Raw genomic sequence first — 27,698 nt, forward strand, 5'->3', positions numbered from 1 at the left:
AGTTTCAGAGGATGACCTATTGAGATTTAAGGATAGAATATGTGTTCCAAATGACTCAGATATCAAAAATCAAATCCTGAGGGATGGTCATAATTCAAAGTACACCATGCATCCTGGTAGCACTAAGATGTATAGAGATCTCCAAAGTCATTATTGGTGGGAAGGCATGAAGAAGGAGATTGCAATATATGTTTCAAAGTGTTTGACTTGTCAGCAAATCAAAGCAGAACACTAAAGACCTGGAGGTTTGTTGCAACCTTTAGATATTCCTGAATGGAAATGGAAATGTATTACCATAGACTTTATTTCAGGACTACCCCGAACTTCTAGAAAGCATGATGCTATTTGGGTTATCATTGATAGGTTAACGAAATCTGCACATTTTCTACCGATCAATATGACTTATTCTCTTGATAGGCTTGCAGATTTATATATAAATGAAATAGTAAGACTTCATGGTGTTCCAAAAGAGATAATCTCTGACAGAGACTCCAGATTTTTATCTAGATTTTGGAGAAGGTTACAGGAATCTATTGGCACTAAAGTCAAGTTTAGCATTGCTTATCACCCTCAAACTGATGGTCAATCAGAAAGAACCATTCAAACACTTGAGGATTTGCTTCGAGCCAATGTTATGGATTGGAAAGGTGAATGGGATAAAGATATCTCTCCTATTGAGTTCACTTACAATAATAGTTATCATTCAAGTATTCAGATGGCTCCTTATGAAGCTTTATATGGGCGAAAGTGTAGGACGCCTATATGTTGGGAAGAAATTGGCGACAGAAAGTAATTAGTACCCGAAAAAGTACAAGAGACTATTGAGAAAATTCAACTTATAAGAAAAAGGTTAAAGACTGCTCAGAGTCGTCAAAAGAGTTATGCTGATAACAGAAGATGAAATATTGAGTTTCAAATCGGGGATTTTGTATTCCTGAATGTCTCCCCTTCTAAAGGCATTATAAGATTTGGGAAGAAAGGAAAGTTAAGCCCAAGATTTATTGGACCTTTTGAGATTCTTGAGAGGGTTGGTTCTGTCGCTTACAGGATTGTCTTGCCACCATCATTGTGCCATATCCATGATATATTTCATGTTTCAATGATCAGAAAGTATATACCTGATCCCTCTCATATCATTAAGTATGAGCCGATGGTGATTGATAAAGACTTGTCTTATGTGGAAGAGCCCACTCAGATTGTTGATAAAAAAAGAAAAGATCTTGAGGAATCGGGTTATCCCTCTAGTTAAAGTGATTTGGAGATAACATTCTGGAGAGGAAACAACTTGGGAGCTCGAGGAAGAAATGATGAAAGCTTATCCTCATCTTTTCGTCGAATGAGGTATGATAAATTTAGAGAACTAAATTTTTCTTTAAGGAGGGGAGAGTGTAACATCCCCCATTTTTAAAAAAATTTAGTAAAAGATTTGTTTGTAAAAATAAAAATTATTTAATAATTATTTTATATTCAATGATATTATATTAAAAGTTTATGGCTAGGGACCTAAGAGTAAATATTAGAAGTTTGATATAATTTATGAAAGATTCAGATTTAAGTTTAAAAAAAATATATATAGTGGACATGTGTCACTAGCTAACCTAAGATTGGTGCCACTTATCTTTGCTCTAAAGATGACACCTAGCCCCTTTCATGCATGCATGACACCTTGCAACTTTTGCATTAGCCAAAACCCAAATAATTAGATGAAAGGTTAAAGAAAATAAACCTGAAGAGTTGTAGCCAACGTGAGTTTGAGAAAAAGAAGAAGAAGAAGAAGAAGAAGAAGAGCTTGAGGTTTTTCATCAATTTTCTCACATTTGGGATTCAAATAATTTTAAGGCAAGTGTTCTAACCCCATCCCACAATAACCTTAATCTCTATTTCCATTTTTATTCTGTAAAATTTGAAAGATTTCAACTGAGAACCAGACCTTATTTCGTTTTGATATAAAGTTATGAATCTGTAATTTTTCGGTAATCTGACCTCTATGCAATGTTTCGGTCATAACATTTTGTAATAAACTCTGATTTAGACAAGACCTATTCTATTTGAAAGTAGACAAAAAAATCTTTATTTTGATACTAAGATCGAATGATTTGGAGTTTAAATGCTTACTAAGACTTCTGTTTAAATTAACCCTACAGATTCTGTAAAATAGGGACCGAAATTTCTGACCTCTTGTTGCTTAACTACTTATAACTTTCTGCTGTGAACTCAGATTCATACAAAGTATTATTTATTCGAAGCTAGACTCAAAATGCTTTCTGTATATACCTGATTTGAAATTTTTGGAGTACAATTGCTAACTAAAACATCTGCTTTCATCGACCCTATGGATTCAGTAAAACAGAGCTAATATTTTCAGACCTTTCTCTACGAAATTATCTGTAACTCCCTGTTATAAATTCCAATTCTTGTTAAACTTGATTTTCCTGAAACTAGATTGACAAAGCTTTCTAATGACACCTATTTTGTATAAATTGGAGCATAATTGGTTATCCAAATAGTTCATACAATGTTCCTATCAAATTCTGCCAGAATCGAGCTTTGGTCGATTTCGGCTTTCCTTGTTTCTTCTCTTTGGAAATCGATTTCGGCAAAAACTCTTACTTCAGTTAAGCTTTACATTATTACCTTAAATTCCTGTATACTTTTGTCCTTTATTTATTTGTACATCTGCAACTATCATCTAAAGATCATGTTTGCATCGTAATGATTCAGCACATGCATCCCATTGTTCCACATTTGCTTTCGATATGTGCCTCTTCCAGTTTCATTTATTTGGACATTGAATTTATCTAACTTTCTTATTTCAATTGAGCTATATATGATTTCTTGAAATCCTTGTATGCTCTTGCTTTTGTTTCCTTTCAAATCTGAATACATTTGTGAAAGATTATGTTTGTATCGTATTGACTCGAAAGACATATGTACATTTCGTTGTTCCACATGTGCTTCCAATATATGCTAATTTCATTATTCATACTGTCCCTTTGTACTCCGGAGTTTGTGGGATAAATGTGAACCTTTGCCAGAAATGGTAAAGGGAGTTATGCTTAGAGCCCGCGATGCTCTGCCGGCCCCCTATGACTTCACTCAGACGTGGGTGGATGGAGCTCCCAGACGTGGGAGACTTATGTTTGTTGGTCATTCAGAAATGGATGGACCATATTATGTTATGATCCCACTTCACCTTCTATGTGTTTGATATGATATCCAAAGCTTTGGCTATGTTTCTATGCATGCTTTGGATAAGAATGAAATGAATGCATCGTCATGTGACATTTGAGCTTCTATTCATGTTTTGTTCTTTGATATATTTCCGAAATGTTATAAGTCTTTGTTATACCTTGAAAACTACCATATGTCATCGATATGCTCCTTATGCTAATGATATGCTCCAATTACCTTTCCTCGATTGTATGAATACAACGTGCTTCGAACGATACGATATTGTAATTATGCATTCAAACATAACATGCTACTGTTTCATCTTGTATATCTGCTTTATATTTTGATACCTCATTTGTTTGAAAACTATCCTCTTTGTTATGGATATGTTAGTCATTTGCTGAGCTTTATATGCTTACCCCGTTGCTATATAAATTTTTCAGGATAACTTATCGCTTACTAAAATGTGTAAATTGGGTTGAGGCAGTGGAAGACTAGAAGATTTTGGGGCAAATATTTTGTACTTGATAGGTTGATGTTGTATAAGTTCTTTTTGGGTGTAATGAAATATCAATGACAAATCTAGATTGATGTATCTTGTAAATATTTGAAAAGCACCACTTACGTCAGGATTTTGGAAATGTTAAAGTCTAAACTGTGTACTGATATAAACATGTAGTACATGTTGGTTTTGTGATTGCATTAATTGTCGTGCTTATGGATTTATGATATAGTTATGGTTTAGTTAAGTTGCTTTTGGATATTAAGAATCATCTAGTGACATGATGTATGATTATAGACTGCACATGTTTTGTGAATTGTGGATTGTAGAGGTGAATGACTTGAATGTTTTTCTTAGTGACCTCAAATGTGTGATTGGATCCTAGATTGTTTGTTGAATTAAATATTATCAATCTTGAATTAGGTTCACACCTCCTAAATGAGAATTAAATTCGGGGGGCGTGATAGGGACTGGTGTTATCGGCCCCCGATGGACGTTCGTTTGAGTGCTCCCTCCGCTTCGGGTTCTGTGCAACCAACAACGAAGCAGAATATGAGGCACTCCTTGCAGGACTCTGGCTAGCCCTCAAGATGCAAGTGAATGTCGTTCATGTGTTCACCGATTCGCAACTGGTAGCCGAGCAACTGGACGGCGGATACGAGGCCAGGGAACCAACCATGGCGAAGTACCTGGCGGAGGTAAAAAGCTTAGCCTCCAATTTCTCACGCTTTACGGTATCTAGGGTGCCAAGGAGTCAGAACGAACAAGTCGACGAGCTGGCTAAACTGGCCTCAAGGTTGGGCTCCAAAGCCTAGTCCGAGATTGAAGAAATCCCCTTTCGCGCCATCTCGGTCTCGGTTGTAACTTCAGCCGATGCTCGTACCACATGGGTGCAGGAGATGCTGCACTTCAAGCGCGACGGGATTCTTCCCGCCGATGAGGTTGCGGCTCGGCACATCCGCCGAACGCAGGCATGGTACTCCGAGGTAAACGGACGGCTCTACAAATGGTCCTTCTCGCGTCCTCTACTGTGGTGCCTCGGGCCTGAAGAGGCTCAGACGACCCTGGCTGAGGTCCATGAGGGGATTTGCGGGGAGTATATCGCTGGATGGACCTTGTCTTACAAAGTCCTTCGCCAAGGATACTATTGGCCCACCATGTCCCAAGACGCAAGATCTTACGTACATCGGTGCGGCCCGTGCTAGAAGCACGCTCGAACGCCCCGGCAGCCTGCTATTCCACTCGCACCCATTGACTGCGGTGGCCATTCGCGCAATGGAGACTGGACCTCCTCGGCCCTTTCCCATCGGCCTCGGGGCAACGGAAGTATATTGTCGTGAGAGTAGACTACTTCACCAAATGGCCCGAGGCCGAGCCACTGACAACGATCACGGAACGACAAGTGGAGAAGTTTGTTTGGAAAACCATCGTGACTCGGTTCGGCTTGCCCAGAACCATCATCACGGACAACGGATCCCAGTTCGCCAGCGCAAGGTTCCGAGAATCCTGCGCGAACTATGGGATTCAGCTGAGGTTTAGCTCGGTGGCCCACCCCCAAACGAACGGGTTGGCCGAGGTGACCAACCGATCTATTCTGGACGAACTCAAGAGGAGAGTGTCTGCGGCCCGATCTGCTTGGGTGGACGAGCTCTCGAGTATCCTATGGTCCCTGCAGACCACCCCCAAAACCGCAACTAGAGAGTCCCCCTACAACCTCTCATATGGGACCAAGGCTGTCCTACCCCCCAAAGTGGTTTTCCCTACCCCTCGGACGGAAAACTACGATGAAATCACTTTGGCCCAAGGAATGCGAGCCGGCCTCGACCTACTCGAAGAACGGCGTGCTGACGCACACCTGAGAGACCTCTCCTACAAGAGAGCCGTCGCCAGAATCTATAACCGCAAGGTACGACCTCGACCCATTAAATTAGGCGACCTAGTTCTACGTAAGGCCGAGGTCAGCGACTCGACCCGAGCGCGTGGCAAGCTCGCCCCCAATTGGGAAGGACCTTATCGGGTTACCGACATCGTCCGGCTCGGCACGTATCGGCTTGCAACCATGCAGGGCCACCCTTTACCGAGGACGTGGAACGTGCAAAATCTCAAAAAGTTCTTCGTATAAAGGAAAGGTGAAGTATACAAGATAGAAAGCTAAGACAAGAAGTTTTATTGAAATCAAAATCTGATTACAGGACCAGACAAGTGACAGCTCCGACTGGACCCCTAGGTTATTACAATGCTCTATTTCTCGGAGGCTTCGACGCTGTCGTCAAAAGGGACCTCATCTGGCATTCCGACGCTCAGGTCTTCGGGGCAGGAGGTAAAGGGGTCTTCCTCGACCTCCAAGTTAGGGAGGCGTGCCTTGAAGTGGGCCAGGGCAATCCGGTACCCATATTCATAGGTGACCTGCCCCAATCAGACCAGACCAGACCGAGCTGAAAACCCGAGGACTCTTGTCCTTCTCCGGCCGCTGACTCATCTCGACGGCCAGGGCGTCGGAAGCCCCCTTTACCTCAGCACAAGCCTCCTCCAGCTTTCGAGCTAGGCCCGTCGCCTCATCCCGAGCCAAACGAGCCTCGGTTCGAGTCACCCTCAGGAGCGACTAGAGCTCGTTATTCTGGTCCTTGGTCGCCTTCACCTCTGATGTGAGGCGCGCCGACTTTGCTTCCAGCTCCGACGCGTGTTGCTCGACTGCTCTCGAGGCAGAGGAGAGGCGTGACACCTCCGCCTCCAAATCGGAAGCTCGCTGCTCGGCCGCAACAACCGCTTCCGGAGCCGCCCTTGCTCGGCATTACGGTCGCTCAAAACGCCGAGGGCCCGACCCGCATTGCGAACGCGGTCCATCAACACTGTGGTATAGTGATGGCTTTGCAAAGAGAAAAAGTCAGGACAAGTACCGTTCGGGCAAAGAAAGTCGATAGCAAGATGCTTACCCACAGCAATGACTTAGCATACTTGCCCAACAAAACGTCCGAGGGCATGGTGTAGAGATCCCAAGCCATGTCGGGATGAAGCCCGCCTCGCGCGAAGGAGGCCGCGGCCTCCCCATCAGCCCACACCCGGGTCCCGCGGGTCAGGCCCGCCCACCTAGCGACCAGCGGGTCAGAGGGTTGGCCCTCCGGGAGTCTGCCCATCACCCGAGCTAGGTAAGGCTCGTCCTGTGCTCCCGCAGGGACGCGACACAGGTTACGGATGGAGGGTTCCCGATGTGCCTTTCCCGCCACCTCGTTGCTTGGGCCGGCCTCGCCCCGACCAAGGCCCCATCACCGATCACGGCGGCCCGGTTCAATAACGACCTCCCGAGCCCGAGGTGGAGACAGATCCTCCTTCTGGGGGGCCGACCTTCGATTTCTTCTGAGGCCTGCTGACCTCGAGTTCTAGTGGCGCTTCTTTTGTGCCGGCCCCGGGCTTGGCCATTTGACGCGACGACGTGACTGACGAAGAGCGCCCCCCGCGCACAGCGACGAGGTTCACCATCTCTGCACGAAAACACCAACATTGGTCAGAACACCAAAAACGATCCTTAGGAAAACCCTGGCATTTCCCGCCGGAGGCATACCTCGAGGTGTCAGGCTAAGACCCGCCTCGACCAGCCACCCCTCGGTCATCTCCCGGATGACCCGAGAGGCTGGGAGAATCTCCTTGAGCCGTCGAAGGTCCCTGCGCTCCTCATCGTTTAGGGACGGAGCGGTGTTGTCAATCACGCGCACCGCCCATCGGAGCCCGAAGCCCTAGTCCTCCGAACGACAGACATAAAAGAAACGCCCCTTCCATCCCTTATTACTGGAAGGGGCCCCGCTAACCCGGAAGCCCGCTCAAGCAGACAGATAGTAGCCCCCCGACCCCTTGGAAAGGCGAAAACAGGAGAGGAAGAGGGACCGGGTCGGGGTAATGTTGGCGTAGTGGCACTCCCCTAGGAACGCTACCAGATAGCACCAGCAGTTCGGTGCCATCTGTGACGGGGAAATACGCCACCACGAAATGCAAGAGGTGATGACGTGATGCAGTGGGAGGCGTAGCCCGACCTCGAAGGCATCTAAAGTCAGGGCGAAACCCTTTGGGATAGGGTCGTATGCCCGCTGCCCCGGCTCGGGGGCAGTAAGAACAAACTCCTCCGGGATACCATAACGGCCCCGGAGGTAACCAAGTGACGACTTGCTCACGGTAGAGTCGAGGTCGTGCGGCCACATTAAGGCTTCGAGAGCCCTAGCTGCTTTCTCGTCGGATGACGAGTTGGGACTCGACGACAATATTTTCTCTCCGGCATCACCGAAGGTGGACGGTGAAGAACGGGGGCAAGGAAGAAGGGGAAGCCATCCTCACCGACCTTAGGAAGGAACAGCAGGATAGCCGATTCGGACGGAGCAACACAGTCCGAAGGAGCAACTGGGCGAATGCAAGTAACGAGACGTGCAGGAAGCCAACCGCACGCTATTTATAGGCAAAGTCACGCCAAAACGACGACCCTTCCCCTCCTGAAGCATGTTGCGTCAGGTAGACCGAACGTCACTTCGCCATAAATATGGCCTGACGTGGCAGCCAATCAGCGCGCGGTGCGAATGCTGAAGCGCTGATCTTATCGGCCTCGAAAGCCAGCGACTCCCGAAAGTGACGATCCTTTGGGCTTCCCTAAGAAGTGACCTGGCCTCCCACGCCCGCGCGTCACTGAGCAATGGGTTGCTGATCAAAACCAAGTTGCTCCTCGGTTGCGTGTTGCCCGAGACCACGCTTGCGCGGCCAGCCCGCCTGCGTCGTGCTCCTCGGCCGCATGTTGCCCGAGACCACGCTTGTGCGGCCAGCCCGCCTGCGTCGTGCTCCTCGACCGCATGCTGCCCGAGACCACACCTGCGCGGCCTACTCGCCTACGCCATGCTCCTCGGTGGCATGCTGCCCGAGACCACGCTTGCGCGGCCAACCCGCCTGAGTCGTGCTCCTCGGCCGCATGTTGCCCGAGACCACGCCTGCGCGGCCAGCCCGCCTGCGTCGTGCTCCTCGACCGCATGCTGCCCAAGACCACACCTACGCGGCATGCCTGCTTTCACCGTGCTCCTCGGCCGCATGCTGCCCGAGACCACACCTGTGCGGCCTGCACGGTGCACCTGCCCGCCTGCGCCGTGCTCCTCAGTCGCATGTTGCCCCAAACCACACTTGCGCGGCCAGCCCGCCTGCGCCGTGCTCCTCGGTCGCGTGTTGCCCGAGACCACACCTGCATGGCCTGCCCACCTGCGCCGTGCTCCTCGGCTGCGTATTGCCCGAGATCACACCTGCGCGGCATGCCTGCTTGCGTCGTGCTCCTCAGCCGCGTTGACACGGACTTAGCTGGTTTTGCCTAAGTCGTGCGGCACCCTTGCGTGTCCGTCCGCAAAGGTCAGCCTCCCCGAAGCCTCCCATTGTCCCTTAGGACCACCAAAAGAGAGAACGGGTTAGAGAGAACGCCTCAATCGGGATCCACAAGCAAACATCTCTGAAAAACACTTCATAGACAATGCAAATTACAAACAGACTTTACAAGCTCTGAACAGTGGCACAACAAAGGGTAAAATGGTCCATTACAGACCGAAAAACTCTCGCACGTGTCCACATGACACAACCTTTATTTACAAGCCTAAAGAGGCCACCAACCTAACTAAAGTGTGACTATTAAGCCTTCGGCCGCCCCTTTACATGCTGTACAAGGCATGAACATGCCAACAGACACGGACAGATATAAGCATTACATCAAACACCTTGTTTAGAAGTTTGTCCGTGACATTCTCCCCCACTTATCCCTTCGACGTCCTCATCGAAGCCTTAGTGAACACTGCAACTCTTTGCCTTTGCTGAGTCTTCAATCTTCTGCTCCAGCTGCAATGCGCCTCCTGGCTCCCAACTGCTCTCCGCTGCTGTTTTTGAGTAGTCGAACATTTGATCCGCCATGCTGCTTCAACTCGCCAATGACTCTGACTCTGGTGTGGGGTTGGCTGAGTTGTGTTGATCCTCGTTGATTCCTGCGGATCCACCAAATGAAGGAAAAGACCATCCTTACTGCGCCAGTCTCTCAAAATTTCCACATGCTGCTTGAACTGGGTAGATGCTTGTTGGAGCTTTAACGAGCATCGCCTCGCAAACTTCTGAAGTTTTGGGTCCTTCCTCCACAAAATCTGCTCATTGACTCTTCTTTTAGTTAGTTGTCACATCCAAGTAGGTTCGCATCACTTCCGCTTTCGATTGGCATTTCGTTGGGAAATGAAGCGGACAATCTACTCTCAGTAGCACTGATCACCGTTGGTGAGGATTTGACAACTATTGTCTTCCATTATCTTCGAAGGGTCTTTGAACTTGTGCAGAGCTCCTCTGCTGGATAGATAAGAGAATTGGGGTACTCGGTTTCGCCCATTCTCTTAAGAGTTGAGAAGGCAAAGGTTACTTGACTTCGCCCGCCTCCTCGAGGTTGTACTTCATGCATCGAGCTGGTTACTGGCCTTCGCCTGCTCTTTGCTCACACTTCTGAAGCACTTGAAGTGTTTGCACTCCTTGCGTTGAGTTAGCTACTGTGATTCACCTTCTCAATGCCATCGAACTTCTGGAATGCAGGAAGTTTTCACCCCAACTTGGAGTAATTCTCTGACAGATGAGGTCGCCTCTGGGATTGTACCGTCTTCTCCATCAACCCTGCCGCCTACTCCACTGAGTAGCGAAGGTACAGCACCGCGTACTGCCTGCTTCGTTCCTTGGTCGTGTACTCTTGCATGACCCGAAGTCCTTCACTTACGGCTATCTTGATGAGAAACTTGTTGACACCGGTCTTATGAAGTTTCTTGGCCTTTGCCCTTCAGCCTTGTCTCGGTACTTGGAGATTGCCTCTGCATACTCCACCTCCTCGGCCCCTTTCACGACCAAACGCTCTCCCTCCATGAGAGCAAGGGATCAATGACTTTTACGGAAGTCCCGCCTCTGCGGTACCATGGCGCTGCCATGCCCATGGCACTACTATCCGTCGCCTCGCATCTGCATCCCTTTTCTTCACGATCAGTAGATATGTTTCCGTGGCACTCCTCTGAGTCCACCTCCATTCTAACTGATGCTTGATTTTGGGTAGCTAAGTCCCTCTGGACTCATCGTCGCTTCCTCGCCCCTTTCGACCCCCTGCTTCAACACCTCTGTGTTCTCCAAGCAGTCTGTTTGGTCGATGGAAAGACAAACTGCAACTCCCATGCATGGCCTCTGCCATCGCGTTGTAGGGTTTGCACCAATTCTGTTCTCCTTAGCTTCCTTGGTAGCAACGTTCGCTTACTCGACCTTGTCCTCTGACTTGTCGGGCTCCCTTAAGCGAATATGAGCTCTGGAGCAGTCCAACTCTCCAGCTGCTTCGATCATACCTCTGCATGATCAAGTCCCTCCCATGGAACTCACTGGTACTTGCATCCGAACTTTTCCCTTGGTGGAACCCAGCCCCCATATGCTGATGACCAAGGTTTTCATCCGATGCAAAATTCGGTGCACGCCCGGAAGACCCGCCTCTGCGGTACCATGGCCTTCACTACTTGAATCCATAGCCCTTCTTGCCGTCGTGTTGTTCACCAAAGCGGAGCTCCCAGTAGCTCCCGATCATACCTCCATATGATCTCATCCCTCACGGGACTCAGTCGTGTGTATCGCATTGTCACGAACTGTTCCACCACGATCCGCTGCACCATGTCGCCTCCTGGTGACATCTCCATTGCATTCTGATCCTTATGGAATAAACTTGAATTGTGAACCCTCCATGTGTGGCCTCTGCCAATACATCGCAAGGTCTCCTCCACCCTCGATTTTGTTCGCTCCTTTGGCAATCGACCTTCATCCACCCACTCTTGGGTCACACCTAGATGAAGCACCGCTCTAGGACAGTCCGTCGCCTAGTAGCTCCCGAAGTCCACCGACTTCACTATAATTTGTGCACCATTGTTTGGATCCTGGGCCTTTGCCCCTACCAGCACAATCTCCGCTGCGCACCGCTTCCTTCCTAGCAACTCGAATGGCAACAATGTGGCATATTCTTCAAGAGTACCCGCCTCTGCGTCCTCTTGCCCCGTGCTAAGGTCTTCTGAACTCAACTTCGCCTCTGCAAATTGAGTCGCCTTAGTTCCTCCATCAAATGCTCCTCCGAGATAAGGTGCATGTGCCCAGAAGCTCCCTTCATCTTTGGCACCATGCAAGATGAGTCCACTCCGTCAGAATGAAGGACCCATGGAACAACATGATCCTGCTCTTGCCTTTGCAAGAGCTCATGTCCTTGACCTCTGTCTAAGAAAAGCACTGTGCCTCTGCTCCATGTTCCAACTTCTCTGCTGGCTCCCTTCATGCGGCTTGGGAACTTCGCCAAGTTACACCCAAGTTGCTCCGCTCCTCGTTTTCGCATTGAGTCGATGGTGGCCCTCGCTCCCACCATTCCACGGGTCAGCCCTCCCTTGAGTCCGATCTCCACATCGACTCCAAGTGTGCCTTCATTTAAGTTGCTTCAGGTCGCTCCCCCACTTGATCTCGCAATGCATCCACCAATGCATTCTCTCGAGCGAGATCATGCGACAACTCCTCGCCGCTTGCCCAATCCATCGAGCTTCGTGGAGTTGTTGTTTGTTGAGGTACTCCTCCTCAACTTGTGAGGTCCGTCTCACATGATTCTCCCTCTGGAGAGCCGGGACTTATCTCTCCTGGATAACTGTCCCATTGAAGCAACATCTCTCTTCGTTACGGAGACCACCATCCCCTTGGACTACTCCGATCTGCTGAACAAACTGTGCATTGTTCTGCCTCCTGCAAACACACTTGCTAGATTGCGACTCCCCGTCAATACAGCCCCCGCTGCACCCCTCAAGGCCTAGCAACATGCTGAACTCATTGCACACTTCAGCCTCCTACGGACGTATCCTTCACATGCCGAAGAGAAAGTTTCAATGCTCCATGGCGCCGAGTCTCGGTCGCCTTGGGATGGCCACGAACATTCCATCGTCCGCATACAAGCCCATGCATGAGTACCAAATTCTTCGAGTTAGCAATTCCCCTCACCTCTGTGAGCTTTGCATAACTCTTTTGGTCGTTGAGCAACTCATTCCACCTTGGATGGTCTCATTCTTGCCAAGCGCCTCGCTTGCCTAGAGCACCATCAAGTATAGTTGTCAACGTTGAGCCGTAGCTCAAACTCAGCCATCCCAACCTTTGTGCGCTCCACATTCTTCCAAGCTTGCCTGTTCTCGTGGTGCCTCTTGCGCGAAGGGTTGGCCATTCCTCTGAATGCCAATCTCAGATGCCCGCTCCTCTGGGCGACTCCTTTTCCCTACATCTCCATGCCCATTTTCCCGCAAACGGTCGCGCGTGTGCTGACTGCCCTCAACACAGTCCCGCTAGGTCCCTCACGTTTGCATGCTAAGTGTTTCTATGAGTGCTTGTCCCGCTCTGATACCATATGACACGGACTTAGCTGGTTTTGCCTAAGTCGTGCGGCACCCTTGCGTGTCCGTCCGCAAAGGTCAGCCTCCCCGAAGCCTCCCATTGTCCCTTAGGACCACCAAAAGAGAGAACGGGTTAGAGAGAACGCCTCAATCGGGATCCACAAGCAAACATCTCTGAAAAACACTTCATAGACAATGCAAATTACAAACAGACTTTACAAGCTCTGAACAGTGGCACAACAAAGGGTAAAATGGTCCATTACAGACCGAAAAGCTCTCGCACGTGTCCACATGACACAACCTTTATTTACAAGCCTAAAGAGGCCACCAACCCAACTAAAGTGTGACTATTAAGCCTTCGGCCGCCCCTTTACATGTTGTACAAGGCATGAACATGCCAACAGACACGGACAGATATAAGCATTACATCAAACACCTTGTTTAGAAGTTTGTCCGTGACATTCTCCCCCACTTATCCCTTCGACGTCCTCGTCGAAGCCTTAGTGAACACTGCAACTCTTTGCCTTTGCTGAGTCTTCAATCTTCTGCTCCAACTGCAATGCGCCTCCTGGCTCCCAACTGCTCTCCGTTGCTGTTTTTGAGTAGTCGAACCTTTGATCCGCCATGCTGCTTCAACTCGCCAATGACTCTGACTCTGGTGTGGGGTTGGCTGAGTTGTGTTGATCCTCGTTGATTCCTGCGGATCCACCAAATGAAGGAAAAGACCATCCTTACTGCGCCAGTCTCTCAAAATTTCCACATGCTGCTTGAACTGGGTGGATGCTTGTTGGAGCTTTAACGAGCATCGCCTCGCAAACTTCTGAAGTTTTGGGTCCTTCCTCCACAAAATCTGCTCATTGACTCTTCTTTCAGTTAGTTGTCACATCCAAGTAGGTTCGCATCACTTCCGCTTTCGATTGGCATTTCGTTGGGAAATGAAGCGTACAATCTACTCTCAGTAGCACTGATCACCGTTGGTGAGGATTTGACAACTATTATCTTCCATTATCTTCGAAGGGTCTTTGAACTTGTGCAGAGCTCCTCTGCTGGATAGATAAGAGAATTGGGGTACTCGGTTTCGCCCATTCTCTTAAGAGTTGAGAAGGCAAAGGTTACTTGACTTCGCCCGCCTCCTCGAGGTTGTATTTCATGCATCGAGCTGGTTACTGGCCTTCGCCTGCTCTTTGCTCACACTTCTGAAGCACTTGAAGTGTTTGCACTCCTTGCGTTGAGTTAGCTACTGTGATTCACCTTCTCAATGCCATCGAACTTCTGGAATGCAGGAAGTTTTCACCCCAACTTGGAGTAATTCTCTGACAGATGAGGTCGCCTCTGGGATTGTACCGTCTTCTCCATCAACCCTGCCGCCTACTCCACTGAGTAGCGAAGGTACAGCACCGCGTACTGCCTGCTTCGTTCCTTGGTCGTGTACTCTTGCATGACCCGAAGTCCTTCACTTACGGCTATCTTGATGAGAAACTTGTTGACACCGGTCTTATGAAGTTTCTTGGCCTTTGCCCTTCAGCCTTGTCTCAGTACTTGGAGATTGCCTCTGCATACTCCACCTCCTCGGCCCCTTTCACGACCAAACGCTCTCCCTCCATGAGAGCAAGGGATCAATGACTTTTACGGAAGTCCCGCCTCTGCGGTACCATGGCGCTGCCATGCCCATGGCACTACTATCCGTCGCCTCGCATCTGCATCCCTTTTCTTCACGATCAGTAGATATGTTTCCGTGGCACTCCTCTGAGTCCACCTCCATTCTAACTGATGCTTGATTTTGGGTAGCTAAGTCCCTCTGGACTCGTCGTCGCTTCCTCGCCCCTTTCGACCCCCTGCTTCAACACCTCTGTGTTCTCCAAGCAGTCTGTTTGGTCGATGGAAAGACAAACTGCAACTCCCATGCATGGCCTCTGCCATCGCGTTGTAGGGTTTGCACCAATTCTATTCTCCTTAGCTTCCTTGGTAGCAACGTTCGCTTACTCGACCTTGTCCTCTGACTTGTCGGGCTCCCTTAAGCGAATATGAGCTCTGGAGCAGTCCAACTCTCCAGCTGCTTCGATCATACCTCTGCATGATCAAGTCCCTCCCATGGAACTCACTGGTACTTGCATCCGAACTTTTCCCTTGGTGGAACCCAGCCCCCATATGCTGATGACCAAGGTTTTCATCCGATGCAAAATTCGGTGCACGCCCGGAAGACCCGCCTCTGCGGTACCATGGCCTTCACTACTTGAATCCATAGCCTTTCTTGCCGTCGTGTTGTTCACCAAAGCGGAGCTCCCAGTAGCTCCCGATCATACCTTCATATGATCTCATCCCTCACGGGACTCAGTCGTGTGTATCGCATTGCCACGAACTGTTCCACCACGATCCGCTGCACCATGTCGCCTCCTGGTGACATCTCCATTGCATTCTGATCCTTGTGGAATAAACTTGAATTGTGAACCCTCCATGTGTGGCCTCTGCCAATACATCGCAAGGTCTCCTCCACCCTCGATTTTGTTCGCTCCTTTGGCAATCGACCTTCATCCACCCACTCTTGGGTCACACCTAGATGAAGCACCACTCTAGGACAGTCCGTCGCCTAATAGCTCCCGAAGTCCACCGACTTCACTATAATTTGTGCACCATTGTTTGGATCCTGGGCCTTTGCCCCTACCAGCACAATCTCCGCTGCGCACCGCTTCCTTCCTAGCAACTCGAATGGCAACAATGTGGCATATTCTTCAAGAGTACCCGCCTCTGCGTCCTCTTGCCCCGTGCTAAGGTCTTCTGAACTCAACTTCGCCTCTGCAAATTGAGTCGCCTTAGTTCCTCCATCAAATGCTCCTCCGAGATAAGGTGCATGTGCCCAGAAGCTCCCTTCATCTTTGGCACCATGCAAGATGAGTCCACTCTGTCAGAATGAAGGACCCATGGAACAACATGATCCTGCTCTTGCCTTTGCAAGAGCTCATGTCCTTGACCTCTGTCTAAGAAAAGCACTGTGCCTCTGCTCCATGTTCCAACTTCTCTGCTGGCTCCCTTCATGCGGCTTGGGAACTTCGCCAAGTTACACCCAAGTTGCTCCGCTCCTCGTTTTCGCATTGAGTCGATGGTGGCCCTCGCTCCCACCATTCCACGGGTCAGCCCTCCCTTGAGTCCGATCTCCACATCGACTCCAAGTGTGCCTTCATTTAAGTTGCTTCAGGTCGCTCCCCCACTTGATCTCGCAATGCATCCACCAATGCATTCTCTCGAGCGAGATCATGCGACAACTCCTCGCCGCTTGCCCAATCCATCGAGCTTCGTGGAGTTGTTGTTTGTTGAGGTACTCCTCCTCAACTTGTGAGGTCCGTCTCACATGATTCTCCCTCTGGAGAGCCGGGACTTATCCCTCCTGGATAACTGTCCCATTGAAGCAACATCTCTCTTCGTTACGGAGACCACCATCCCCTTGGACTACTCCGATCTGCTGAACAAACTGTGCATTGTTCTGCCTCCTGCAAACACACTTGCTAGATTGCGACTCCCCGTCAATACAGCCCCCGCTGCACCCCTCAAGGCCTAGCAACATGCTGAACTCATTGCACACTTCAGCCTCCTACGGACGTATCCTTCACATGCCGAAGAGAAAGTTTCAATGCTCCATGGCGCCGAGTCTCGGTCGCCTTGGGATGGCCACGAACATTCCATCGTCCGCATACAAGCCCATGCATGAGTACCAAATTCTTCGAGTTAGCAATTCCCCTCACCTCTGTGAGCTTTGCATAACTCTTTTGGTCGTTGAGCAACTCATTCCACCTTGGATGGTCTCATTCTTGCCAAGCGCCTCGCTTGCCTAGAGCACCATCAAGTATAGTTGTCAACGTTGAGCCGTAGCTCAAACTCAGCCATCCCAACCTTTGTGCGCTCCACATTCTTCCAAGCTTGCATGTTCTCGTGGTGCCTCTTGCGCGAAGGGTTGGCCATTCCTCTGAATGCCAATCTCAGATGCCCGCTCCTCTGGGCGACTCCTTTTCCCTACATCTCCATGCCCATTTTCCCGCAAACGGTCGCGCGTGTGCTGACTGCCCTCAACACAGTCCCGCTAGGTCCCTCACGTTTGCATGCTAAGTGTTTCTATGAGTGCTTGTCCCGCTCTGATACCATATGACACGGACTTAGCTGGTTTTGCCTAAGTCGTGCGGCACCCTTGCGTGTCCGTCCGCAAAGGTCAGCCTCCCCGAAGCCTCCCATTGTCCCTTAGGACCACCAAAAGAGAGAACGGGTTAGAGAGAACGCCTCAATCGGGATCCACAAGCAAACATCTCTGAAAAACACTTCATAGACAATGCAAATTACAAACAGACTTTACAAGCTCTGAACAGTGGCACAACAAAGGGTAAAATGGTCCATTACAGACCGAAAAGCTCTCGCACGTGTCCACATGACACAACCTTTATTTACAAGCCTAAAGAGGCCACCAACCCAACTAAAGTGTGACTATTAAGCCTTCGGCCGCCCCTTTACATGTTGTACAAGGCATGAACATGCCAACAGACACGGACAGATATAAGCATTACATCAAACACCTTGTTTAGAAGTTTGTCCGTGACATTCTCCCCCACTTATCCCTTCGACGTCCTCGTCGAAGCCTTAGTGAACAATGCAACTCTTTGCCTTTGCTGAGTCTTCAATCTTCTGCTCCAACTGCAATGCGCCTCCTGGCTCCCAACTGCTCTCCGTTGCTGTTTTTGAGTAGTCGAACCTTTGATCCGCCATGCTGCTTCAACTCGTCAATGACTCTGACTCTGGTGTGGGGTTGGCTGAGTTGTGTTGATCCTCGTTGATTCCTGCGGATCCACCAAATGAAGGAAAAGACCATCCTTACTGCGCCAGTCTCTCAAAATTTCCACATGCTGCTTGAACTGGGTGGATGCTTGTTGGAGCTTTAACGAGCATCGCCTCGCAAACTTCTGAAGTTTTGGGTCCTTCCTCCACAAAATCTGCTCATTGACTCTTCTTTCAGTTAGTTGTCACATCCAAGTAGGTTCGCATCACTTCCGCTTTCGATTGGCATTTCGTTGGGAAATGAAGCGTACAATCTACTCTCAGTAGCACTGATCACCATTGGTGAGGATTTGACAACTATTATCTTCCATTATCTTCGAAGGGTCTTTGAACTTGTGCAGAGCTCCTCTGCTGGATAGATAAGAGAATTGGGGTACTCGATTTCGCCCATTCTCTTAAGAGTTGAGAAGGCAAAGGTTACTTGACTTCGCCCGCCTCCTCGAGGTTGTACTTCATGCATCGAGCTGGTTACTGGCCTTCGCCTGCTCTTTGCTCACACTTCTGAAGCACTTGAAGTGTTTGCACTCCTTGCGTTGAGTTAGCTACTGTGATTCACCTTCTCAATGCCATCGAACTTCTGGAATGCAGGAAGTTTTCACCCCAACTTGGAGTAATTCTCTGACAGATGAGGTCGCCTCTGGGATTGTACCGTCTTCTCCATCAACCCTGCCGCCTACTCCACTGAGTAGCGAAGGTACAGCACCGCGTACTGCCTGCTTCGTTCCTTGGTCGTGTACTCTTGCATGACCCGAAGTCCTTCACTTACGGCTATCTTGATGAGAAACTTGTTGACACCGGTCTTATGAAGTTTCTTGGCCTTTGCCCTTCAGCCTTGTCTCAGTACTTGGAGATTGCCTCTGCATACTCCACCTCCTCGGCCCCTTTCACGACCAAACGCTCTCCCTCCATGAGAGCAAGGGATCAATGACTTTTACGGAAGTCCCGCCTCTGCGGTACCATGGCGCTGCCATGCCCATGGCACTACTATCCGTCGCCTCGCATCTGCATCCCTTTTCTTCATGATCAGTAGATATGTTTCCGTGGCACTCCTCTGAGTCCACCTCCATTCTAACTGATGCTTGATTTTGGGTAGCTAAGTCCCTCTGGACTCGTCGTCGCTTCCTCGCCCCTTTCGACCCCCTGCTTCAACACCTCTGTGTTCTCCAAGCAGTCTGTTTGGTCGATGGAAAGACAAACTGCAACTCCCATGCATGGCCTCTGCCATCGCGTTGTAGGGTTTGCACCAATTCTGTTCTCCTTAGCTTCCTTGGTAGCAACGTTCGCTTACTCGACCTTGTCCTCTGACTTGTCGGGCTCCCTTAAGCGAATATGAGCTCTGGAGCAGTCCAACTCTCCAGCTGCTTCGATCATACCTCTGCATGATCAAGTCCCTCCCATGGAACTCACTGGTACTTGCATCCGAACTTTTCCCTTGGTGGAACCCAGCCCCCATATGCTGATGACCAAGGTTTTCATCCGATGCAAAATTCGGTGCACGCCCGGAAGACCCGCCTCTGCGGTACCATGGCCTTCACTACTTGAATCCATAGCCCTTCTTGCCGTCGTGTTGTTCACCAAAGCGGAGCTCCCAGTAGCTCCCGATCATACCTTCATATGATCTCATCCCTCACGGGACTCAGTCGTGTGTATCGCATTGCCACGAACTGTTCCACCACGATCCGCTGCACCATGTCACCTCCTGGTGACATCTCCATTGCATTCTGATCCTTGTGGAATAAACTTGAATTGTGAACCCTCCATGTGTGGCCTCTGCCAATACATCGCAAGGTCTCCTCCACCCTCGATTTTGTTCGCTCCTTTGGCAATCGACCTTCATCCACCCACTCTTGGGTCACACCTAGATGAAGCACCACTCTAGGACAGTCCGTCGCCTAGTAGCTCCCGAAGTCCACCGACTTCACTATAATTTGTGCACCATTGTTTGGATCCTGGGCCTTTGCCCCTACCAGCACAATCTCCGCTGCGCACCGCTTCCTTCCTAGCAACTCGAATGGCAACAATGTGGCATATTCTTCAAGAGTACCCGCCTCTACGTCCTCTTGCCCCGTGCTAAGGTCTTCTGAACTCAACTTCGCCTCTGCAAATTGAGTCGCCTTAGTTCCTCCATCAAATGCTCCTCCGAGATAAGGTGCATGTGCCCAGAAGCTCCCTTCGTCTTTGGCACCATGCAAGATGAGTCCACTCCGTCAGAATGAAGGACCCATGGAACAACATGATCCTGCTCTTGCCTTTGCAAGAGCTCATGTCCTTGACCTCTGTCTAAGAAAAGCACTGTGCCTCTGCTCCATGTTCCAACTTCTCTGCTGGCTCCCTTCATGCGGCTTGGGAACTTCGCCAAGTTACACCCAAGTTGCTCCGCTCCTCGTTTTCGCATTGAGTCGATGGTGGCCCTCGCTCCCACCATTCCACGGGTCAGCCCTCCCTTGAGTCCGATCTCCACATCGACTCCAAGTGTGCCTTCATTTAAGTTGCTTCAGGTCGCTCCCCCACTTGATCTCGCAATGCATCCACCAATGCATTCTCTCGAGCGAGATCATGCGACAACTCCTCGCCGCTTGCCCAATCCATCGAGCTTCGTGGAGTTGTTGTTTGTTGAGGTACTCCTCCTCAACTTGTGAGGTCCGTCTCACATGATTCTCCCTCTGGAGAGCCGGGACTTATCCCTCCTGGATAATTGTCCCATTGAAGCAACATCTCTCTTCGTTACGGAGACCACCATCCCCTTGGACTACTCCGATTTGCTGAACAAACTGTGCATTGTTCTGCCTCCTGCAAACACACTTGCTAGATTGCGACTCCCCGTCAATACAGCCCCCGCTGCACCCCTCAAGGCCTAGCAATATGCTGAACTCATTGCACACTTCAGCCTCCTACGGACGTATCCTTCACATGCCGAAGAGAAAGTTTCAATGCTCCATGGCGCCGAGTCTCGGTCGCCTTGGGATGGCCACGAACATTCCATCGTCCGCATACAAGCCCATGCATGAGTACCAAATTCTTCGAGTTAGCAATTCCCCTCACCTCTGTGAGCTTTGCATAACTCTTTTGGTCGTTGAGCAACTCATTCCACCTTGGATGGTCTCATTCTTGCCAAGCGCCTCGCTTGCCTAGAGCACCATCAAGTATAGTTGTCAACGTTGAGCCGTAGCTCAAACTCAGCCATCCCAACCTTTGTGCGCTCCACATTCTTCCAAGCTTGCCTGTTCTCGTGGTGCCTCTTGCGCGAAGGGTTGGCCATTCCTCTGAATGCCAATCTCAGATGCCCGCTCCTCTGGGCGACTCCTTTTCCCTACATCTCCATGCCCATTTTCCCGCAAACGGTCGCGCGTGTGCTGACTGCCCTCAACACAGTCCCGCTAGGTCCCTCACGTTTGCATGCTAAGTGTTTCTATGAGTGCTTGTCCCGCTCTGATACCATATGACACGGACTTAGCTGGTTTTGCCTAAGTCGTGCGGCACCCTTGCGTGTCCGTCCGCAAAGGTCAGCCTCCCCGAAGCCTCCCATTGTCCCTTAGGACCACCAAAAGAGAGAACGGGTTAGAGAGAACGCCTCAATCGGGATCCACAAGCAAACATCTCTGAAAAACACTTCATAGACAATGCAAATTACAAACAGACTTTACAAGCTCTGAACAGTGGCACAACAAAGGGTAAAATGGTCCATTATAGACCGAAAAGCTCTCGCACGTGTCCACATGACACAACCTTTATTTACAAGCCTAAAGAGGCCACCAACCCAACTAAAGTGTGACTATTAAGCCTTCGGCTGCCCCTTTACATGCTGTACAAGGCATGAACATGCCAACAGACACAGACAGATATAAGCATTACATCAAACACCTTGTTTAGAAGTTTGTCCGTGACAGCGTGTCGCCCGAAACCACAGCCTCTGCCCGGTCTGCTCGATTGAGTTGTGCTCCTCGGCCGCGCACTACCCAGGGTCACCCCTGCACATCCAACTCTCCTTAGGTACTAAATTCCACAATTCCCACACCCTTGGCAACGAACTGGCAAACACCGAGCAAGGACACTTTCTCAAAGCTGAAGCCATGCCTCGGAACCTCATTACAACAACCGACGCATAGCATCCTTCGGGGGGAGAATATGATGAGGGTAATAATTGCGATAAGACTCACGTGACATTAGTTGCCCCAGATGACGCCTCACGCCTCTGTTGACATGATGAGGCACCTGGTCAAAGCGGATTGGAACGCCTACTAAAGCACATTAACACCCTGCTCAGGCTCGATCCCCCACGCCTCGCCAACGGTAATGTCAGACGCTACCAGAGGTACGATCCTACTCCCTACGAGCAGGCACATCATGCAACGGTAATTCTCACTATAAAAACTCTCGCGCAGAGAGTGAGGGGAGAGACAACTGGGCTAGAAAAAAGAACCCCCCATGACCACTCACTGACTTGATCGTCGGAGGGGTCGAGTCGAGCTTCCCGACCCGACCTTTGTGCAGGTGCGAGGCCGAAGGTCCCCGCTGAACGCGCAGGCGTGGAGTTCTTGCCCGGAGGGAATAGCGACCCCGTCCCATTCAGAACACCGTGATCGGCTACCTCGGCAGTCGGGAGGAGCATCCCAGGAAGATCCCCGTCCTCCGGACCCAAACCAAACCGCGTCGGTCCCGAGACCACGGCTTAAAGTTGTTTACACTAACAGAACCTATTCAAAAATCATACATAGATTTCCTTAACATTGGTCACAAGCATGGATGTATAATCTTGTCCAACATTATAGTTCATCCCAACATAAAATAGGAAACCTAAAGATTGCCAAATAGAATCAAAGGTCTTTACGTAGGAAAGTCTTGAATGGCTCTTTTAAGAAAATTAAAGATGCAACAAGCATAAATGCATGCTCCAATTTCTTTCCCTAATTGGAATTGGCTAGCAAATGATTATTTCTAGCCAGTCATGATAGAATGCATGAAACTTACAATTACTTAAGTAGGTTCAAATAGAAAAGCTTAAGAATTACAGGTCTAATAGGTATTGTTAATGAAACTAGAAATAGAAATATTAAGTCTTAAGTATATTGAAGTGAGACATGTTGTCAGATAAATGAGGTAAATGTGGTAGGAAAAAGCAACTATCCAAGACAAACTGATAATTAATATAGGTCAATTGTCTATCTAACACAGAAAATTAGTAAGTGGCATATAGAACAGATGAATTTTGTTGATCCCATGAATAATATTTGTCGATATAGAATTAATGTCCTCAAGAGAAGCAAATATATAAACTAGGAGGACATTGTTCTAGTTATTAAAAAGATAGTCTTGAAAGAATCAAATCAAAACGAAAATAATCAAAGAAAAAAATAGAGTAAATGAAGCACTACAGATAAAGAAAAGTTTAGTTGCCAAGAAATCTTACATACCTCATCTTGCAGATGAAGCTTGTAGGCTTCTTCAACTGGTTCTCGATCCTCTCCTCACCATGCAACGCTCAGTCGTCGAGCCATTACGTCTTGCACTGCCTGATAAAAGCATCCAAGTCTTGTGCAGCATAGTGGACTGTGATCGCTTCAGCATAAGCTGCTCCTGTCCTCCTGCTTCTGCTTCTAATACTCTCTCCTCTTCCTCAATCTCCTCTTCTCCTCCGTCTCCACCCTTGCCAATAACCCATATGGGTCTCCGGGCTGGCTCGAGGCCCTAGAGGAGAAGGTGGAGGGAGCGGCGAAGGAGGGACCGACGGCGGCGGCAGACGGGCCGCAGGGCATACTAGAGAGGGTACTGCGAAGAAGGGCAGTACCGACGGCTGTGGCAGGGTCAGAGGCGGGGATGGAGTAGGATGCCCACATCGACGACGGCGCCTGAGGAAGCGGAGGGGAGCACAAATACTGATGCTTCTTCCGGTTAGCCAAGCGGGGGCGGAGCCTCTGGAACTGGGGTAGTTGCCGTGGTTCTGGTTGGTGCAAGGGCCGAAACTGGGGAGTTGATGGGCGGCTGGAGGGAAGCAGGAAGGGGAACCAGGCGGCGGAGGGGCCGGCCTCGGTGATTAGATCGGCGGTAGACGGAACCCTAGACGGAGGAGGAAGAGGCCAGCGCCATCGCTTCTTATTCTGGAAGAGGGTTAACGTTGCTCGCAGACAGTTTTGTTGTTATCGTCGGTCGGGGACCGACTTAAGCAGCAATTTACGTAACGATAGTTGTTACCGTCGTGTTGTTTTTCGGTTTGTCTTTTTTATTCGAGATAATTAAGGAAGAAGTTGGAGGAAATATTTTCAATTAATATTCGAACTATTTGATTGTAGAATTTTAATTTTAATACGAAATAATAATAATAATAATATATTTTTATATAATTGTTTACTTTTTAAGTATAAATGCTATTTATTTGCATAACGCATGGGAAGGGATTTAACCATAAGACACGGTGAGCAACCGCCACTCGCTTCCTCTTCTCTTGATCGGGAAGAGATAAGAAAGCCCTCATGGTCGCGATCGCCTCCCCCTCCCTCGCCGCTCCCCCTCGCTTCCGCTGCTGCGAGGACACCCACGGCCGGCGCCGCCACCGCCCGCCGCCGCCCCTCGCGCCCGAGGCCCAGTTCCCGGAACGCTCGATGGCGGCGCCGTGCCCCCGGCCGCGCCGCATCATCCTCGTCCGCCACGGCCAGAGCGAGGGGAACGTCGACGAGAGCGTCTACACCCGCGTACCCGACCCCAAGATCGGCCTTACGCCCAAGGGCTGGCGCGACGCCGAGGAGTGCGGCCTCCGGATCCGCGACCTCGTCGCCGGCGACGGCGCCGACGACTGGAAGGTATACTTCTACGTGTCGCCCTACCGCCGGACGCTCGAGACCCTCCGTGGCCTCGGCAAGGCCTTTGAGAGATCAAGGATCGCGGGTGTCAGAGAGGAGCCGCGGGTTCGGGAACAAGATTTCGGTACGTTCTTAGTGATACCTACGCCTCAAGTGTGCCTTCTTTCGGGAGGAAATTAGATGATGGTTTTTGGTGTTGCAATTCTTCATGGATTTTGTGTAATTTACAAGTACGGAGGGTTTTGGCATGCATTATTATATTCCGGTTTTTATTATTTTAAGGGAATCAAGAAAATTGTCATAATTTTCAGAGATATTAGCTGTTTGGATACTTTAGATCTTGGGATATGGGTGCATTTACTTTTCAATTTGGGTCATAATATTGAACACACCAGTGAAATGATTTAATTCAACTGTTCTGATCTAAGAATCTGCTATCTGTTTACCTGCATGGGATAGGAAACTTTCAGGATAGGGAGAAAATGAGAATCGAGAAAGAAATACGTCACCGTTATGGCCGTTTCTTCTATCGGTTTCCAAATGGGGAATCAGCTGCTGATGTCTATGACCGAATCACAGGTTTGTGATATACCTGGTTTAATTTGTTTTAATCAAATGAATCAATCTATCATTGGACACAGTTGGCCTACTTCTCTGAGATGCATAGCTTCATAATTATGCAGTGTTACTGCTACAGGCTTTAGGGAAACCCTCAGGGCAGATATTGACATTGGCCGCTTCCAACCACCAGGTGAACGATCACCAAACATGAATTTGGTGATTGTATCACATGGCCTAACATTGCGGGTGTTTTTGATGAGATGGTACAAGTGGACAGTGGAGCAGTTTGAGGGGCTCAACAATTTTGACAATGGAGGAATGCTAGTCATGCAAACTGGTAGCGGTGGAAGGTACTGTTTTCTTTTCTCTTTAAATGGACATTCTCATCTTTTTTCCTTCACAAATCCAAATGTTTTTACACTCCTGTTTACTGGCTGTACTTACCAGTGTCGATTGATTACTTCTTGCTAGAGTCCAAGCATGTCTGTGTACGAGAAATAGTATATTGGTGGTACCCTATTTTCTGCCTCAGATCCTTGTCGACTGATGCTTAACTGCCTTTCCGGGACAACAGAATTTTATAACAGATGGTTTTTTTTTTTTTTTGTGATTTTGTATCTTTTTTGAGGGAAAATATATCGTTAATTAATTAACTCAACCGACTTTTTTATTTATGGTCTTTGAGAAAACTGCTGAGCTTGGTTGTTTAAAGCTCTGCATTATTGAGCTGTCATTTTGACACACTTTGTGCTCATTTTTGTGTTTCCTTCTTTTTTTTTTTTTTTAAGTTGACAAAAAATTTTTGTGGTACTCAAATTGAAGTGTTTGAAGTTTGCCAAATTTGCAATGAAGTTGTTGGAAATTTCTTTTGGCTATGAACTTCCACAAGCATCAAAATCGGTACAATTAATAACTAATTTGCTCCTATTTTGTGTGGGTAGATTGTGGACTACATACAGCAAGATACAGTAGCAAATAAGCATCGTAATTATCCTGAAAGACTGAATTGATTATTGCCTCTTCCAGCAAGATATTCTTTTTTTTTTCTCTTCCTTTTTTCTGGGGGACTTCTTTTTCTCTTCAAAGTTGAGAAGCACACAATTTGGGGTTGTAATTCTTAGCAATATAATGATAAACTAAAAAATTTCCATCTTTCGCCATTACTCAATGGCCCAATTACTTCTCATATATCAATAATATTTTCCGACACTGGGACTGTCGACAAACCCAGTTCATGTTGTCTACTGTATAGGTATGGTGAAGAATGATTTCATAATTATGTTGCTCTGATTTCTTACATCGTTTCTTCATCCATAAAGGAGCACAGAATATCACATAAAATTTCTAACACCATGCAGATATTAACTTATTAATTTCTTCGTTGAGCAATGGATTCTTCTTACATTGAGATGCTATTTATGGTCATTGATCGGTTGAAGATCAATATTTCATATTTGCAATAAAATACAGGAAATTCTCTAATATGAAAACCAATTAATGATGATTTTGTATTGAAACTTGCAATAAAATAGTGTCCCATCATTGATGACTATTAAGCTATTGGTATGAACAACTTCTGCTGACATGCTGAGATCATCTGAAACAGTTTTGTTTTAGCAAATTTTATCTAGCTTTTATTTGTCAACATTAATTTGTGAATGATGCTTCTATATGTCGAACACAGGTACAGCCTCCTTGTGCATCACACTGTGGAGGAGCTTCGAGCTTTCGGTCTTACAGAAGCCATGCTGAATGATCAAATGTGGTACCGCACAGTAGCCTTGGATAGAGAAAATTTCTTGCTGATGGTTAAAATAAGTGTATTCCTCCTTTTTCCTTTAATGGAGTAGAGTAAGCATTATTATTATTATTATTATTATTATTATTATTATTATTATTATTATTATTGTTTGTTGTTGCAGGCAAATGACTGCAAAACCTGGTGAGTTGAATTATGATTTTGTGACAGATGGATCTTCGTTTTTTACACATTTGGTCTAGAAAGAAAGAAGAGGAAGGGGAAAGGCAGTATGCTCAGGAATCTCAAGGCCCTATCAGAATTATCTGCGATTGATCGAGTCCATCAACTTGTATAGTTTGTAATCAGTTCTTGTAGATTAGATGCTTTATATAGTTCATGTTTCCAGTTGATGTCGAAATGTGTAAGAATGAGAGACAGAGAAGCTGAGGTTCAGTTTCAAAGTGTTACTTTTTGCTTACTAATTAGTTTTCATTGATCTTCTTTGTGTATAGTGTATCGAGACCTGTTTATCAAGACTAACAACAAAAAAAAAAGAAAAAAGAAAATTCAGTTTAGTTGGCAAAAGAAAATTTGATACTTCAGCTTGCTATTCTTTTATATTCATCTCATGTGATTGATAATATTGTTAGACACATGGTTCGATTTGATAGGATGATTGTCTTATTAATCATCTCGAGCTTTGA

General features: G+C 48.1%; 1 protein-coding gene and 1 long non-coding RNA gene across 5 annotated transcripts in view; one reads left to right on the forward strand and one right to left on the reverse strand.

Moving 5' to 3' along the window:
- The window catches only part of LOC135610077 (uncharacterized), a 38,331-nt gene extending 14,295 nt beyond the window's left edge, over nucleotides 1-24,036 (reverse strand). The window contains exon 1 of the long non-coding RNA XR_010486025.1: nucleotides 23,310-24,036. This is a non-coding gene — a long non-coding RNA (uncharacterized LOC135610077). The remainder of the gene's footprint in view (nucleotides 1-23,309) is intronic.
- A 259-nt stretch (nucleotides 24,037-24,295) lies between these two features.
- LOC135610078 (phosphoglycerate mutase-like protein AT74H) lies at nucleotides 24,296-27,490 on the forward strand. 4 transcript variants are annotated; one of them, XM_065104065.1, is made up of 5 exons: nucleotides 24,296-24,816; nucleotides 25,152-25,271; nucleotides 25,390-25,603; nucleotides 26,938-27,104; nucleotides 27,223-27,490. In XM_065104065.1, exons 1-4 carry the CDS (start codon nucleotides 24,366-24,368, stop codon nucleotides 27,101-27,103), a joined length of 951 nt encoding a protein of 316 aa, XP_064960137.1. In that variant the 5' UTR covers nucleotides 24,296-24,365; the 3' UTR covers nucleotide 27,104; nucleotides 27,223-27,490. The 4 variants fall into 4 exon arrangements, with proteins under 4 accessions (XP_064960137.1, XP_064960139.1, XP_064960141.1 ...); XM_065104067.1 differs by having other exon boundaries at nucleotides 26,938-27,073; nucleotides 27,176-27,490; XM_065104069.1 differs by having other exon boundaries at nucleotides 26,938-27,061; nucleotides 27,176-27,490.
- Nucleotides 27,491-27,698: the final 208 nt, after the last annotated feature.

Source organism: Musa acuminata, chromosome BXJ2-4 (assembly GCF_036884655.1).
Source record: "Musa acuminata AAA Group cultivar baxijiao chromosome BXJ2-4, Cavendish_Baxijiao_AAA, whole genome shotgun sequence".
NCBI classification, from domain to species: domain Eukaryota; kingdom Viridiplantae; phylum Streptophyta; class Magnoliopsida; order Zingiberales; family Musaceae; genus Musa; species Musa acuminata.

Excerpts from the sequence above, each read along its gene's own strand:
- LOC135610078 (XM_065104065.1), top strand. The coding sequence starts at position 24,366 with ATGGTCGCGATCGCCTCCCCCTCCCTCGCCGCTCCCCCTCGCTTCCGC. Across the intron at positions 24,817-25,151 it reads GGTTCGGGAACAAGATTTCG|GAAACTTTCAGGATAGGGAG; the intron begins GTACGTTCTTAG and ends TGCATGGGATAG. Across the intron at positions 25,272-25,389 it reads TGTCTATGACCGAATCACAG|GCTTTAGGGAAACCCTCAGG; the intron begins GTTTGTGATATA and ends TTACTGCTACAG.